The sequence below is a fragment of the Ochotona princeps genome, chromosome 9, assembly GCF_030435755.1.
Source record: "Ochotona princeps isolate mOchPri1 chromosome 9, mOchPri1.hap1, whole genome shotgun sequence".
NCBI lineage: Eukaryota > Metazoa > Chordata > Mammalia > Lagomorpha > Ochotonidae > Ochotona > Ochotona princeps.
In genome coordinates, this window is record NC_080840.1 from 27,489,495 (window position 1) to 27,504,304 (window position 14,810).

Here is a 14,810-nt window from a genome sequence, read left to right on the forward strand (position 1 = left end):
ATTACTATCAAATACAATTTTCACAACTTAGTTGCTTATAATAAAGGATCCTAATAATACTAATTTTTAAGGATATGAGCTGAAGTGCAGGGAGAATAAGTAAAATTTTCACATCAAAATAAAGACTAGAGTAATGAGACAAACTAAATTTCTGTGTTAGGTTAAACCAGTTAGTTTTCATTGTTAATCATTTCAACATCACTGGCAAATTTGACTATCTAGGTCCATTCTTATTGCTTCTTGGTCTTTTGGCTAGGACCAAGTGTAGATCTATTCTTTTCAGATATTCTTGTATGCAAACCATGTTTTTACAAACTGATCATGTTTTGGTAGATAGCCACTGCACTGTAAACTTAGTAGGGTAGAGGGAGGAGAAAGGGTTTTATCATTGTTTCCAAAAGCTTTATTTTTTCAAAACAAAATATAAGGAGTTTCCTAGTAGCCCCTGGACACTTAATACAGTTTCTAAAGATTCAATTTTTGCATCTTCTGACTCTTTGCTCACAATGATCTGCCTAAGAATGTACACAGTTATCTTACAAGTCGCTGTTCTCTACTACATACTTAATAAAGTATAACTAGGTTGCCTCTGATGTTGTCACAGTGAAGGAGTGTCAAGACTGAGTCCTTTAGCATAGCAGGTGATTTCTAATTGACTTCTACAAAACTGAAGGAGCTTTAGTGCTGTTCACTAATGCCCACTATAAATAATTTTTTGATGAATACAGTTACAAAATTATGGAATTTCATGAAGTTACCTCCAAAGTTAGTGTAAAATGTGTATTATAAAAAAAGAGCATGGATTTCAATTTTCCATGGAAACAAACTAATTTTTAATTTTACTGCTAATACATTTCTTAAAGTAACTTCATATATACAAACGTTTCTTAAGGACTGAGTAACATTACTATAATACAGCTTTCAGTCTCACTGACTTTTTTTTACAATGCCTCTTAGTAATCATTAGAGAAGAATGAACAGAACTGATGCTAAGTTCTCTAAAGTTTGAAATGAACAGCACTCATTAATGAATACATAAATTAAATGGAAGGACCATCTATCTCAGTATGATACATATTTCCTGTGAGAGTTGACTTTTGTGCAATAATTATGCTTTATAATTTATACTGTTTTAATCCACTGTGCAATAATCACTGTGATAATAAAATAAAATCTGCATATTATTAAAATTTGGAACCAAATAGTTGTTCACAGGTAATTTTCTCGAGGATTTCTGCAAGTCTTCTATAAAGAAATACTGATTACTTGGTTTAGCAATACCTTTTCAAGCATGAGGCGTAAGAAACAAACCATAACATTACTGTAGAAAGTAGACAGCATCTTATGCAGGAGCAAGTAACCGTGCTTACTGTTCATAAAAATCTCAGATTCCTAAACTTCAAGAATATAAAGCAGGAGTTAAATAATTTTAAATAATTAATATTAACTATCAACCCTAAATTGTCTGAGATGTCTTCAGGAAATTCATGCAAGAGTACCTTTTCTTCTAATTCAATTTTCCAAGAATGCTTAGAAATATTGTTAAAAAGTACTCTGCAAGTGGTACTGTAATGCAAAAAATAATTTTAAGAAATCTCACACTGTCAAGCTTTTGTCATTTTGTCTTTATTTTTACCTTTCTTGTGGCACAGCAAACCAATACTCATGTTTCTTATCTCTTTGTGCATACTGCTGCATTGTAGCACTGGCTTGTGATACAAATGTCTTCCTCATCGGTTTACCAACTCTGAGACATAAGAATTTATATAACCGATGCCTTCTCTTTTCTTTTAAAAGTGCAGAACCTAGAAATAAGAAGTAAGCAGCATTTAATTCTCATACACCATGCTTAAGAAATTTTGACTGTATAATTTTACTTTTAAACTTACGAAACAGGGCCCAGAGTGGTAGCCTAGTGGTTACAATTCTTTCCTTGTACATGCTGGGATCCCATATGGGCACTGGTTCTTGTCCTAGCAGCTCTGCTTCCCACCCAGCTCCTTGCTTGAGGCCTAGGAAAGCAGTTGCGGACGGCCCAAAGCCTTGGGACCCTGCACCCATATGGGAAACCCAGAAGAAGCTCCAGTTCCTGGCTTTGGATGGGCCAGCTCCGGCTGCTCTGGCCACTTGTGGAGTGAACCAGTGGATGGAAGACCTTTCTCTCTGTCTCTCCTTCTCACTGTAAATCTGTCTTTCTAATAAAAATAAATCTTGAAAAAAAAATATGAAACACAGCTAAAAAAGAAAATCTCAATTAACTGGTACTCAAATGCATTATTTTGTGGAACATGTATTTATTTTCCAAGAAAAGTAAAAATAGATAAACAACACTAAAATATTAAATAGTCAAGTTAACACACTGAAGTTATGTCAGCATTGGGAAGAAGAATAAAAGTATCAAGACCTTTTTGTTTTGCTTTTGTTTGTAAAGCCAGTACTTAATAAGTAACACATACATATGCAAATTTTTCACATTTTGTATCAGTATTTAGAATATCAGAAAAGTCTACATAATTTTCAAAACTTGCTTTAATATGGTTATTACAAACAATATGTATTTTTTTTGTTAAAGATTTCTTTTATTTTTATTTGAAAAGCAGAGTAACACAGAGAAGAGACAGAGAGTGAGAGGTCTTCCCTTTGTTACTTTTCTCCTCAGAGTGCCATAACAGCCAGAGCTGAGCCGGTCTGAAGCCAAGAGCCAGGAGCTTCTTCCTGATCTCTTCCGTGGGTGCAGGGCCCAAGAACTTGAGCCATCCTCCTTTGCGCTCCCAGCCATAACCAGGGAACTGGAATGGAAATGGAGAAGCCAGGACAAGAACTGGTGCCCATATGCTATGCCAGTACCACAGGGGAAAGCTTAGCTTACTACCCCAGGATGCTGGCTCCCAAAATTTACTGTTAATGATGTCTTAATTTACATATAAATGCATGATGGAACAATCAACAATATGCTAGATTCAATTACCTATCTGAATAGTTAGTTAAGCCTGAATCATTTGAGGGTTTGAGAGGGGTTGGGGGAATCCTACTGCCTATGAAACTGTGTCATAAATTTAAAAAAAGCCTGAATTATTTCTAAATTTACAACCAATAATGCCTTTGTAATGTACACAGGGGTCTAATAATATGATTGAGTTCTAGAACCTGTCCATTAACTAACTTACTAGATCATACTAAGAAGAAAAGAGCCCTTAGGAAGTCAAGAGAGCGAGACCCATCCCGGTTTGTTTGTCCTGTGTAACAATGAGTAAGGGACACAATCTGTATGAGCCCTAATGCTTCCACAGATTTAAAAGGAGTAGTTTTCAATATTCTCTCACAGCTGAATTCTGTAGTTACAAGTTTCTTTATTCTGCAGCTTACTACAAGAAAAGTCATAAATTTAAGTCAAACATTATTTCCTTACTACTGAATCTGAAGTTAGAGTAACTTTAGTTGTCTAAAAAATAACTTTCATTCTAAAAAAAAAATAAAGGAAGGAATCAAATGTCAATATAAACAGCTGTTGATTTTTCTCCTTTTTATTTATAACAGAACCTGCCTCACAATGGTATCTCCAGTACTCGAAAAAAAAATCTATTACAAATAGTTTATCCACATTATAGGATTATAAAATCCATTTTTTTCAATGTTAAAAACATAGGGCAATTATCAAGTGCAAATTATTCAAGTAAAAACATCCATATCAGCATTCTTTAAAGCACTGAAGATGGAAAATAACATAAAAATGTCTTTTGTTAATAGTAACTAAGGGTCTTATTATGGAAAAGTTAACTACCTAATAGTCAATAAGCTTCATTTTAAAAGAACTACAATGACATAAAAATGTTCATGACAAAAGATTTAGTTAAGAAAGATGCAACTATATGAAGCATAATCCAGGTTTTAAACTAAAAAAATCCAGCTGTACATATGCATACAAATAACGTAAGAATTGTACACATAGAACTGCATATACACATACATTAAGAAAGTTCTTGAGAAATGGAATTTAGTACAATGTCCATGAACTTTAGTATCCATGAACTTTTTGAGGCCTTCTCACATTTTTGTGCATGTATACAAGCATGGTTCCCTGCCCCTCCCCTCATTACCACCAAGACTTTTAAGAAATAAAAATAGTCTCAATGGTCACCTCTGTGTGAAAATTCCAAATAACATACAGATTTTCTATAACACACATCTCAAAAAAGGCATTAGTTCTGAATAAACAAAGAAGATTACAGATGAAAAGCTGGTTAATCCTTTCTAGAATTTATTTTAGGTAACTGAATTTTCTAAAGTTTATTGAATATAATCCTTAAACCTTCAGAGTGACTCAGCTGGATGATGCAAAGAAACTGAATTAAATCTTTACATATTGTTTTTTGAAAGAAGACTGGGACAGCCACTATGGGAAAGATGGCAATTTTTGTTTAATGGGTTCAGTGCTACAAGTTAGCAAATAGGGAAAAAGTTCTGGAGATGAATGGTGGTGATGCTGGCCTGACAGAATGAATGAAGTGGATAACACTGAAATTATGGAGTCTTAAGATAGTTAAAAGGTAAATTCTGAAAGAATTTATTTGTTTGAAGAGTTTCAAAGACAAAGAGACAGACAGAAAGACGGAGATCATCCATCCACTGGTTCAATCTCCAAATGAGCATAACAGCGAGGGCCTACTCAGACTGAAGCCAGGAGCCCAGAGCTTCGTCTGGGTCTCCCAACGTGGGTTCAGAGGCCCAAGATCTTTGGCTTTTTCTGCTGCTTTCCTGAGCCATTAGCAGAGCCTAGTAAGAAGTGAAGCAGCTGAGACTTGAATAGGTGGCCACATGGGATCTGGCACTGCAGGCAGTAGCTTTACTCACTACACCTCAATATAGGACGCAAAGGAGTATTTTTAATTTACATCACAATTAAAGGCTTAATGTTCCACTAAATAAAGAGCTTAGCAAGTAAAAACATTCTAATTTGGAGGGAATAGACTCAAGAGCTATAAATACTGACTGAACAAAAATTTGTTTTACTCGTACATAATAAATTTTTGCATAATCACACTTACTATGTCACACTTAATCACTGGTTTGGCAAAGATAGAAAACAAAGTTTGATAAACATATCTGTAGCAATACAGATATGTATTTATCTTGTTTTTGCATTTTGATTTTTTTGATTTTAGCTCACATATAAGGGAGAACAAGTGGTATTTTTCTGTATTTTTCTTTGTGTGCCTTATTTCACTCAATGATGCATTCCAATTGCATCTATCATAATGCAAATAGTAGAATTTCATGTTTTACACTTGAATAATGCTCCACTGCGTTATATATATGCAAGATAGATATTTTCCACACTATGTGTCCATCTGACTATAGACATCTTGGCTGATTCCATCTTTTGAATAATGAGAACAGTGATGCTAGCAATACAGTGATACAGGTAGTTCTTTGATACAATCTGTTTCTGATAATTGTGTTATATTAGTTATGCATTTACTGCTGCTTTGAAAACATAATGCATTCATAAATTCTTTTAAAAAATGGAAAATTTAAAGATACATTTTATATAAAATCACAATTTTTAAAATAGCTACAATGGTAAACTTACTTCAGCCATTATAGAAATTTGTTTGAAATCTGAAACTAGAAATGCAAATTGGGCCAGGACCATGGCTCAACAGGCTAACCCTGCATCCTATGGCAACAGTTTCCCATACTGGCGCTAGTTCTTGTCCCAGCTGTTCCACTTCTGATCCAGCTCTCTGCTTATGACCTGAAGAAAGCAGTGAAGAAGGGCCCAAGTCCTTGGAACCTGCACCCCTGCAGGAGACGAAGACGGGACTCCTGGCTCCCAGCTTTGGATCAGCTCAGTTGGGCTGAAGGCTATTTTGGGAGTGAACTAGCACATGGAAGATCTTTCTCTTTCTGTCTCTCCTCTCTACAAATATGTCTTTTCAATAAAATACATTTTTAAAAATAGTAATGCATATGTAAATCAACTTAGTCTAGGATCAATATCCAATATTATTAATGTAACAAATGTTAAATCTCATTTAAGTCTTAACATATTCAGCAAAAACACAGTATATTGGAAATTAAAGACTATTTCTATAATTTCATAAGCAAATGGTACCATAAAACAAAACTGGACATGATGTCATTATTTATCCTGAGTACTCATTGCTTTTGTCTCTTTGGTTTTGTTTTTTTTTTGAGAGGCAGAGATGGAGAGGAGGAGCTCCCATCCGTTGGTTCCCTCCCAAATGCCTGTAAGAGTCCGTACTAAAGCCAGGAGCAAAAGACAGGCACATGAGCACCAGGAACACTACAGATAAGAAGAGAACAGAGATACAGTCCAAGCCATAGAAGAAGAAAAAAAAAAAGACAGACAGACAGACAGACAGACAGAAAGAAAGAAAGAAAGAAAAAGAAAAAAAGGTAAAAAAAGAATTTGGTATTCAGCCAAATTCTCTTGTATACACGAAAAATAAAGATAATGACCTTCCAATACAAATAGAAACTGGCCATCCTTACATAGTATACTTCAGGACATGCTCCACACAGAAGCAGATAACCAGTATCATGAAGGAATATGAAAGCATAAACCTGCTAGGCAAAAATACAAAATCACCACTATGAGTGGAAGCATGCTGGGCCCATTTACAGCTGTCCATGGATCAAAACCAATCTTTGCTATCTGTATTTCTCAATAAAAGTTTTTTAATGGGCCCAGTGGCATAGCCTAGTGGTTTAAGTCCTCGCCTTAAATGCGATAGGATTCCATGTGGTTGCTGGTTCTAATCCTGGAAGCTCCGCTTCCCATCCAACTCCCTGCTTGTGGCCTGGGAAAGCACTGGAGGATGGCCCAGCAACTGTGTGGGAGCACTGGCCGTTGCGCTCACTTGGGGAGTGAATCATCGGATGGAGGATCTTCCTCTCTGTCTCTCCTCCTCTCTGTATATCTGACTTTGTAATAAAAATAAATAAATCTTAAAAAAAAAAAGTGCAAAGGAAATCCAAACCAACTAACAGAAGCATCTATCAAAAATGGGACCAAGTCACTACTTACCAATAATAACTCAAATATTAGTGACCTAAATTTTCATAGTAAAACATACAGAATGGCTAAGTAGATTAAAAATTAAACCCAATTATATGCTGCCTACAAGAAATTATATGCTGCTTTCACCAACAAAGACACCGAGACTGAGACATGAAAGAATGGTTTAATGACTAAATCCTAGCCTTGCACACACTGGGATCCCCCATGGCTGCCAGTTCATGCCCCAGGTGCTTTCCATCCAGCTCCATGCCTGTGGCCTGGGAAAGCAGAAGACGATGCCCTAAAGCTTTCAGACCCTGCCTGCATGTGGGAGATATGGAGGAAGTTCCTGGCTCCTGGCTTTGGATCGGCTCAGCTCCAGCCTTTGTGGCCACTTGGGAAGTGAATCAGCAGATAGATGATCTTTCTCTCTGTATCTCCTTCTCTCTGTAAATCTCCCTTTGCAATAAAAATAAAAAAAAAAAAAAGACAAAAAGTGTAAACGGAGCTGTCTTAAGAGGGGTACTATGTAATGATTAGGGGATTAATTCAACAGCGAGATGTAACCACAGAAACACATATGCATCAAATGCTAGGGCATTCATGTTCACCTGGAAGAATTAATATCATCTAATTAATATACAGATGCAACATGACTGAAATCAAACTACCAAGGACATTCTTTTCAAGTCTTAAAAAAAGTTAAACAAAAACACTCCAATATCTAAAGTAATTTGAAAAAATGAACCATGAGCATAATATCTGATTTCAAAATATAATAAAGGTCAGTTAAATCAAAACAGACTAGTGCTATCTTAGACACTGAGTCATGAACCAACTGAGCAGCTTAGAAACAACAGAAATTAATCCACACATCTACAATAAACATCATTGATAAATAATCTAAAATCATTAACTGGGAAAAGGCAGTATTTCAACAAATGGTACTGGGAAAATTGGGTCACCACATGCAGAAGTATGAGACAAGATCACTATCTTAATCCTACCTAAAATTCAACTATGGATCGACGATCTAAACCGAATACCTGAAACCATCAGACTACTAGAGCAAACACAGGGGAAACATTGGAAGACACTGGCATAGGTACGGATTTCCTGGACATGACCCCAGAAAAATAGTTAATACAAGCAATAAAAGACAAATAAATGGGATTATGTTCAGAAACATCTGCATAGCACAGGAAACAATAAACAAAGACAATGAGCAAAATGGGAGAAAATACAGACTATATAGCTGATAAAGGATTAACATATGGAATTTATAAGGATTTCAAGAAACTCAACAATGGAGCCAGCACTATGGCACAGTGGGTAAAGCTACTGCCTGTAGTGCTGGCATCCCATATGAATGCTTGTTCAAGTCCCAGATCCACTTCCAATCCAAACCCCTGCTAATGTACCTGGGAAATCAGTGGAGCGCAGCCCAAATCCCTAGGCCTCAGTACACATGTGGGGGACCTAAAGGAGCTCCAGGCTTTGGACAGGCCCAGCTCCAGCATGTGTTCCAATTTGGGAGTGAATCAGTAGATGGAAGATCTCTGCCTCTCAAATAAATACACTTTATTGTTTCTTTTTTAAGGAAAACTGCACACACACACACACACAAAGCTCAGGGTCACTAACCATCAGAGATATATATAAATAAAAATCAATGAGGTTCACTTCACCCCAGAGAATTGCTTTCATGCAAAAATTGAAAAACAACAAATGCTGGCGAGAACATGGAAGAAAAATACCCTAAGATACTGCTCCTGGGAACATAAACTACCTCAACTATGATGAAACGCAGTATGTATGGAAAGTACTCAGAGATCTGAAAACAAATCTACTGTGAGACCAGCATCACACTCCTGGGAATTTACCCTAAAGAAATCAGCATAGTAGAGTTATCTATTTCCCCAAGTTTAAGGTAGTCCAATTCATAATGGCCATGATACAGAATCAACCCAGATGTCCTTCAACTGATGACTGAATAAAGAAAATGCATTATAGACAATGAAATACCATTCAGCCATACAAAAGACTGAAATCCCCCCCTCACTTTTTTTACAAGATGATACAAACAAGTGGAGCTCATGACACTTAGTGAAATCAGTCCCCAAAAAACAAATATCATGTTTCCTGATTTGTGGTACCTAATATATACAGTGGAAGAAAAAACAATGTGTATGAGTGAAACTGACATCTTAAAATTTGATTACTGTTTTTAGCCCTTGTATACATACTCTTCAGGAACAGTCATCTTCCTATTTTCTGCTTGTTGAATTATTTATTTGGTAGATAATTAAACACGTGATTACAAATTAAACTAAAAGCATGTCATTGCAAAAATTAAAAGAAAAATAAGGAAGGTGGAGGAAAGGTGAGAATGAGGGAAGGAAGCAGTCGGGCAGTGTGTTCTTAAAACCACATGAAGTACATGAAATCTGCTCTCTTTATATAAATGAATAAATTATTTAAAGATAGATCTGTTAGGAATGTTTGCACATGGGGCTAACATCACAGTGTAGCAAATTAAGCCACCATTTGCAACTGTAGCATCCCTGCTAGTGAATTTGGGAAAATAACCAGACATGGCCCAAGTACTTTGGTATGTGACCATTTAGGGAGTGAATTACTAAGTGAAAGATCTCTCTTTCCAACAAGTAAAATAAATCTTAAAACACACACACACACACACACACACACACACACACACACACAGAGTTTAAACACATTCCAAATGTTTTCATTATGTGTACATAAATTGTGTATCAGAACTGCTTGACCAGCCATCAGACTGGCCTAAGATACAGCAGCTGTTTGAGTTAGCATAGAAAGAGGATGACAATACACAATGAACATACTCCTTAACACTTACCCTCCACATGTCCATCAGGAGATGCAACTTTATGCGTAGCTTCTTTTTGTGACACATGTTGAATGTTTTCCCTTTGCTGTTTAGTTTGCTGCATAGTATGAGTTTTCCAGAGTTTGCGTAGCTCTTCTACTTCTGTCTCTGAGTCCTGACTTTGCTCCTTTCCCTGTTTGCCTTTGTTAACAGTCTGTCTTTGCTTAAATTCTGCTGGTTCCCGGCAAGGCGTATTTTCTTTTTCATCTTCTTGGTGTAATGAATTCTCATCATGAGAAAAATCCTGATTTGTGGTGCCTTTCTTGTCTGTGCTTTGCTCTTGTGAGCCTGATGTTTTTTCAAAGTTGTCTGGAGCTAGATCTTTAGTGGCCACTGCACGATTAGTTGAATCAGTTTCATGAGATGAAATGCCAGCTTCGTTTGCGGAACGTGCAGGATGAGGTGGTAAGTTACCAGGAGCACTAGTGGACTCTGACTTGCCTGATGCACAGCCCACCTCAGCCTGAATGACAGTTTGCATGGATTCTGAGGACGCACCAGAGGACTTATCTTTTCGCAGATCATCTGAAGAGAGGAGCTCCTCCCGTATGGGAGACAGTTCCGATTCCGTGAACACATCTTCAGAAAGTGACTCCTCAGTGCTCCGAGGAGCCGTGCTGGCACTATCGTTCCCGGCATCGCGGAGTCGGGATTCTCCCTCCTCAGTATCGCCCCCTTTCACTTTCTTTGAATGGCAGAAGTCCCTTCCTGATGGTGGATCTATTTCTCTGTCATAAAACAAAATTAAAAACTATCAGACTTTCAAAGTTGTTATATCACATTTTCTATGACTGAACATGAGATCAGTACCATTCGAAGGCTTTTGGAAAATGATACACTGTAAGACTCATCATAATACAAAACTCTGGACATATTCTTATAGACCAAAGTACTAAGGGAAGCTTTTGCATCAACAGTTTAAGATTTGAGAGGCATCAACGCAAGATTTCCTTATAAACTGTCTACTTGAAAAAAATTTCATGATATAGGTTATGGATAAGGATGCTATTCTATACTTAAAATTAATCATCAATAAATTACATAAAGTAAAAAGGCACTTTTAAGATTTCAAACCTTCTAACAAACTTAAAAACACTGGTTTTTTCATACACATTCACAAATCACACACAGTGCTTATTTACATTCAAATAGAAATGAAATTAAAATATATGGCTCAAACACTAGACTTAAAACTAACCCTGAGTAGTACTGAGGCAAAGGTACTCAGAGGAAATTTCAAGTTATCAATGACAACTACCTATTCAAAGAGAATTTGACTAGGTAAAAAGTTTAAATACTAGACAACACTGGTTCATAATTGGGTTCATAGCCAAATTTCCATTTTTTTAAGTCAGAAAAAAACATTTAGTAACACGGAAATGCAGCTTAAGAGCACAGGAAAACAGTTGGAACAAAAAAGACTGGAAAGCAAGTCAACATAAAAATAATTGATTATTTCTGAATTTGAATTGGGTAAGCCTTTTGTGCCTTTTAGTCCTTTCCAAATTTTAAACATGCAAAATTTTCATAAATAGATGCAAAACTTATTTTTAAAGCATCAATGTGTAAAAATCCAATTGCTATTTGCTGCCTTGGCAACTGATTTGCTCTTAACACAAGCGATTTGTGTTAGTTAACGTGCGTGCAATGGTGTCATCTACTGGTGATCAACTCAAACTGCACATATGGAGTTTGTGATATCCTAGCTATTACAAGACCCTTGGGTAAGAGATAAACATAACAAATCCAGATGAGTGCAGTACTCATTTCAGATGCAATATGCTGAAAGGTTAATGTTTCTGCCAATATTGCCATTACTGCTTAATACAACTGCAGAATACTTCTGAAATTAACTACCAAGCAGCATAAGAAAAATCAATCAAATCTCTTACCTAATTTACTATAAATGACATTATCAAGTAAAACCACTTAACTTATTGATTCAATTTGGTGCTCAATGCTGTTTCTAATTATCTATCAAGGTAGGATTTACTAATATTTCTTCCAGGGGAATATTTTTAAATTTGAAAATCACCTTCCAGGTGATACTGTGAATTACGAAACAGTCATTTGAAGGCGGAAGGGTCCTAGATCAGGCTTATGAAATAGCTGGATGGTTCAGAATAAGGAAAACCCAAAGCATTATAACACATGAGCAAATCAGGGAAACAAAGAGAGTATGTTAGCAATGACTCATGATCTGCTCCTATAATCTTCCTCTTTCTCACTGAACCCAATTCTTCACTTCTCACATTTGTTTCATCCTTGAACCCACTCCCACAACCCTTATTGTTTGCCATAAAATCTGGATGTCAATTTATGTGTATGATCAATAGTAGAGGATAATGATGCTTTCTAGGAATTATCTGTGCCTCTACAGATTAGTTTACCAAGTCAAGCTACTATGTATTGGATACAAAGTGACTTTTTGAATAAAAGATTTTATTCTTTCACAGGTATCCTAATGACTCACGCAGTCATCCGCAGAAATAGTAACTTGCTTTTATGTTTAAAAATTATTCTGCATGTTTTAATTTTGAAATAGGCATCATCTACACGTGATCAAATATAGGGACTGAAATATCAGTGTCAGTTAATGAAAAGCCAGACTTCACATTGTCCCAGTCTTGGATGGAGGGACCAGAAGTATTTTCCTACTGCTTAGCAAGTTTCTTCCGTTCCATTTCTCCTTCGTTTTTTTTCTATACTTAAGAGTTTATCATTTTCTCCTTTTATTTTTCCTTATCATTTTCTCACTGGTCATTAATTTGGTCAAGACCTGTAGACTCATGCCTGAATCACACAAATCACCTAAAGAATATATTCCATGGCAAACCAACTACATTTGTACAACCTGAAGTGTCCTCTCCTATCAATCATATTTTTCTGGAGAAGTGTATAAACAAGCTAATAAAGAAAAAACAAACCCTTTCTAGCTATCATCATGTCTTTGCTCACGTGACTCTTCCTAAATTTAACATCTCACACTCTTCAGACACTTTTAAGGAAATCTGGTCCTACTCTTGAAAATGAGATTCAGAGAGGTGATTTAGAATTCTACATATTGTTCAAATAAAATTGTATAGACTACATTAAATGAGTAATATAAGATACTTTTCAAATACTTAGTTTTCTAATAAAATACACAAATCTAAAACAGGTAATAATATTCCCATTTTTTCCATTACTGACAAAATGAAAAGCAACTATAATGAAACTAAAAAGAATTTCAGAGTATTAAATCAGGGCCAACTATCTAGATGTAATAAAATTGCAAAGGAGTATAAACATGACTCTTACATGGGTAAGGATTCCTTTAATTTGCTATCCAAAATTTCTTTGTACATTGCGGCTGACATCACCTCTTCCATTGGACACATGATGCCATATTCCTCACAGCCATTCTCTTGAACCAAAGGGTCAGTTTTATGTGGATCAAACATTATATTATTGGGTGTAACTAGCAGCACACCACTGACTGTACCCTATGATGAAAAAAGAAAGTGACATGTAATCCCAAAGTTTAAGATTTCAAAAGGTATTACAGCTATTTTTCTAATTTCATCCTAATGTTAGGCCATATGATATATTTATCTCTAAAGATTACATTTAAGATTTATGGTATTCTCATAAAAACACATCAAAAAACTGTCTTTTTTCTCTATGCAAGCCTATATTCAACTCTGTTAGTTCACCTGGCTTCACTTTAAGGACAGAAAGTTTAAGCTAAAGCAGACTCTAACTTTAAAAAAACAAGCAAATAAAAAACCCCAATCCCACTGAAAATGTTACCCAAATTACAAATAAGAAAAAGCTACTACTGTGTTCATCTAAGAGACATTATCATCCACAGTAAATATGTGCAACACTGGAAGGACATTTTGGTAGGGGAAAGGGAAGCGATCCAAAACTGAACATCTTCTGAAGTTCAGACCACGGGCCACATAAACATGAAGTGACTTTGCACAAATTACAACCTGTTTATCTTTGACTATTTAATTTAAATCTCTATGTATCAGCTTGTATTCCTGGAACATACGTTCAAAAAGGGAATAAGACATAGTAACATATTGAAGGGAACATTCACATGCCAGAAATAACAGAAGAGGCAGATACCCAAGAGTAAGCTATCTGCAATGTAAAAACATTTAAAGGATACCCATTTTATACAACCTCTCCCTCCCACCTACAGTAAATTTAAGTTGGGACTTATGTTGTGGCATAATGGGTAGAGTTGCCAAATGCAAGGCTGGCAGTCAATACAGGCAGTGGCTCATGTTCCAGCTGCTGCTCTGCTTTCAATGTGAAAGGCCAGGGAAAAGCAGCACAAGATGTTCCAAGTGCTTGGAGCCCTATCACTCTCAAGGGAGACCCAAACGAACATCCTGACTTCGGCCTGTCCCAGTGCTGGCTGTTGCAGACATCTGGGGAGTAAAAAAACAGACAGAAGACTGATCTCTCCCTCCTTCATGTACTCTCAGCTACTTTCAAAATAAATCATAAGAGAGAAAAAATAGGGGCTGGTACTCTAGCATTGAGGGTAAGGCTAACACTTGCCATATCAGCAGCATACGCTGTCACCAATCTGATACTTCTCCCTGTTACTGTGCTAGAGAGAGCAGAGGAGGCTGGCCCAACCACACGGCCCCTCCATGCACATGAGAGACATGCAAGAGGCTCCTTGCTGCAGTCCAGCCCTGCTCAGCCATGGGCATCGTGGCCACTTGAGGAGCAAACCAGCGAATGCAAGATCTCTTTCTCTCCCTTCCTCCCTCCTTCTTTGTTAACTCTTTCAAATAACTCTGTCAACTTTCAAATAAATAAAGTAAATCTTTAAAAAGTGTATTTGTGAAGGGCCCGGCAGCGTGGCCTAGT

General features: G+C 36.4%; 1 protein-coding gene across 4 annotated transcripts in view; it reads right to left on the reverse strand.

The window, feature by feature from the left end:
- OXR1 (oxidation resistance 1) overlaps window positions 1-14,810 on the reverse strand; it is a 327,815-nt gene that overhangs the window by 30,709 nt on the left and 282,296 nt on the right. For all 4 annotated transcript variants that reach the window (XM_058668552.1, XM_058668554.1, XM_058668556.1 and 1 more), the window contains 3 exons: window positions 13,236-13,420; window positions 9,906-10,663; window positions 1,637-1,805 (listed from right to left, as the gene is read on the reverse strand). In XM_058668552.1, the coding sequence (XP_058524535.1) occupies window positions 1,637-1,805; window positions 9,906-10,663; window positions 13,236-13,420 (1,112 nt within the window). The remainder of the gene's footprint in view (window positions 1-1,636; window positions 1,806-9,905; window positions 10,664-13,235; window positions 13,421-14,810) is intronic.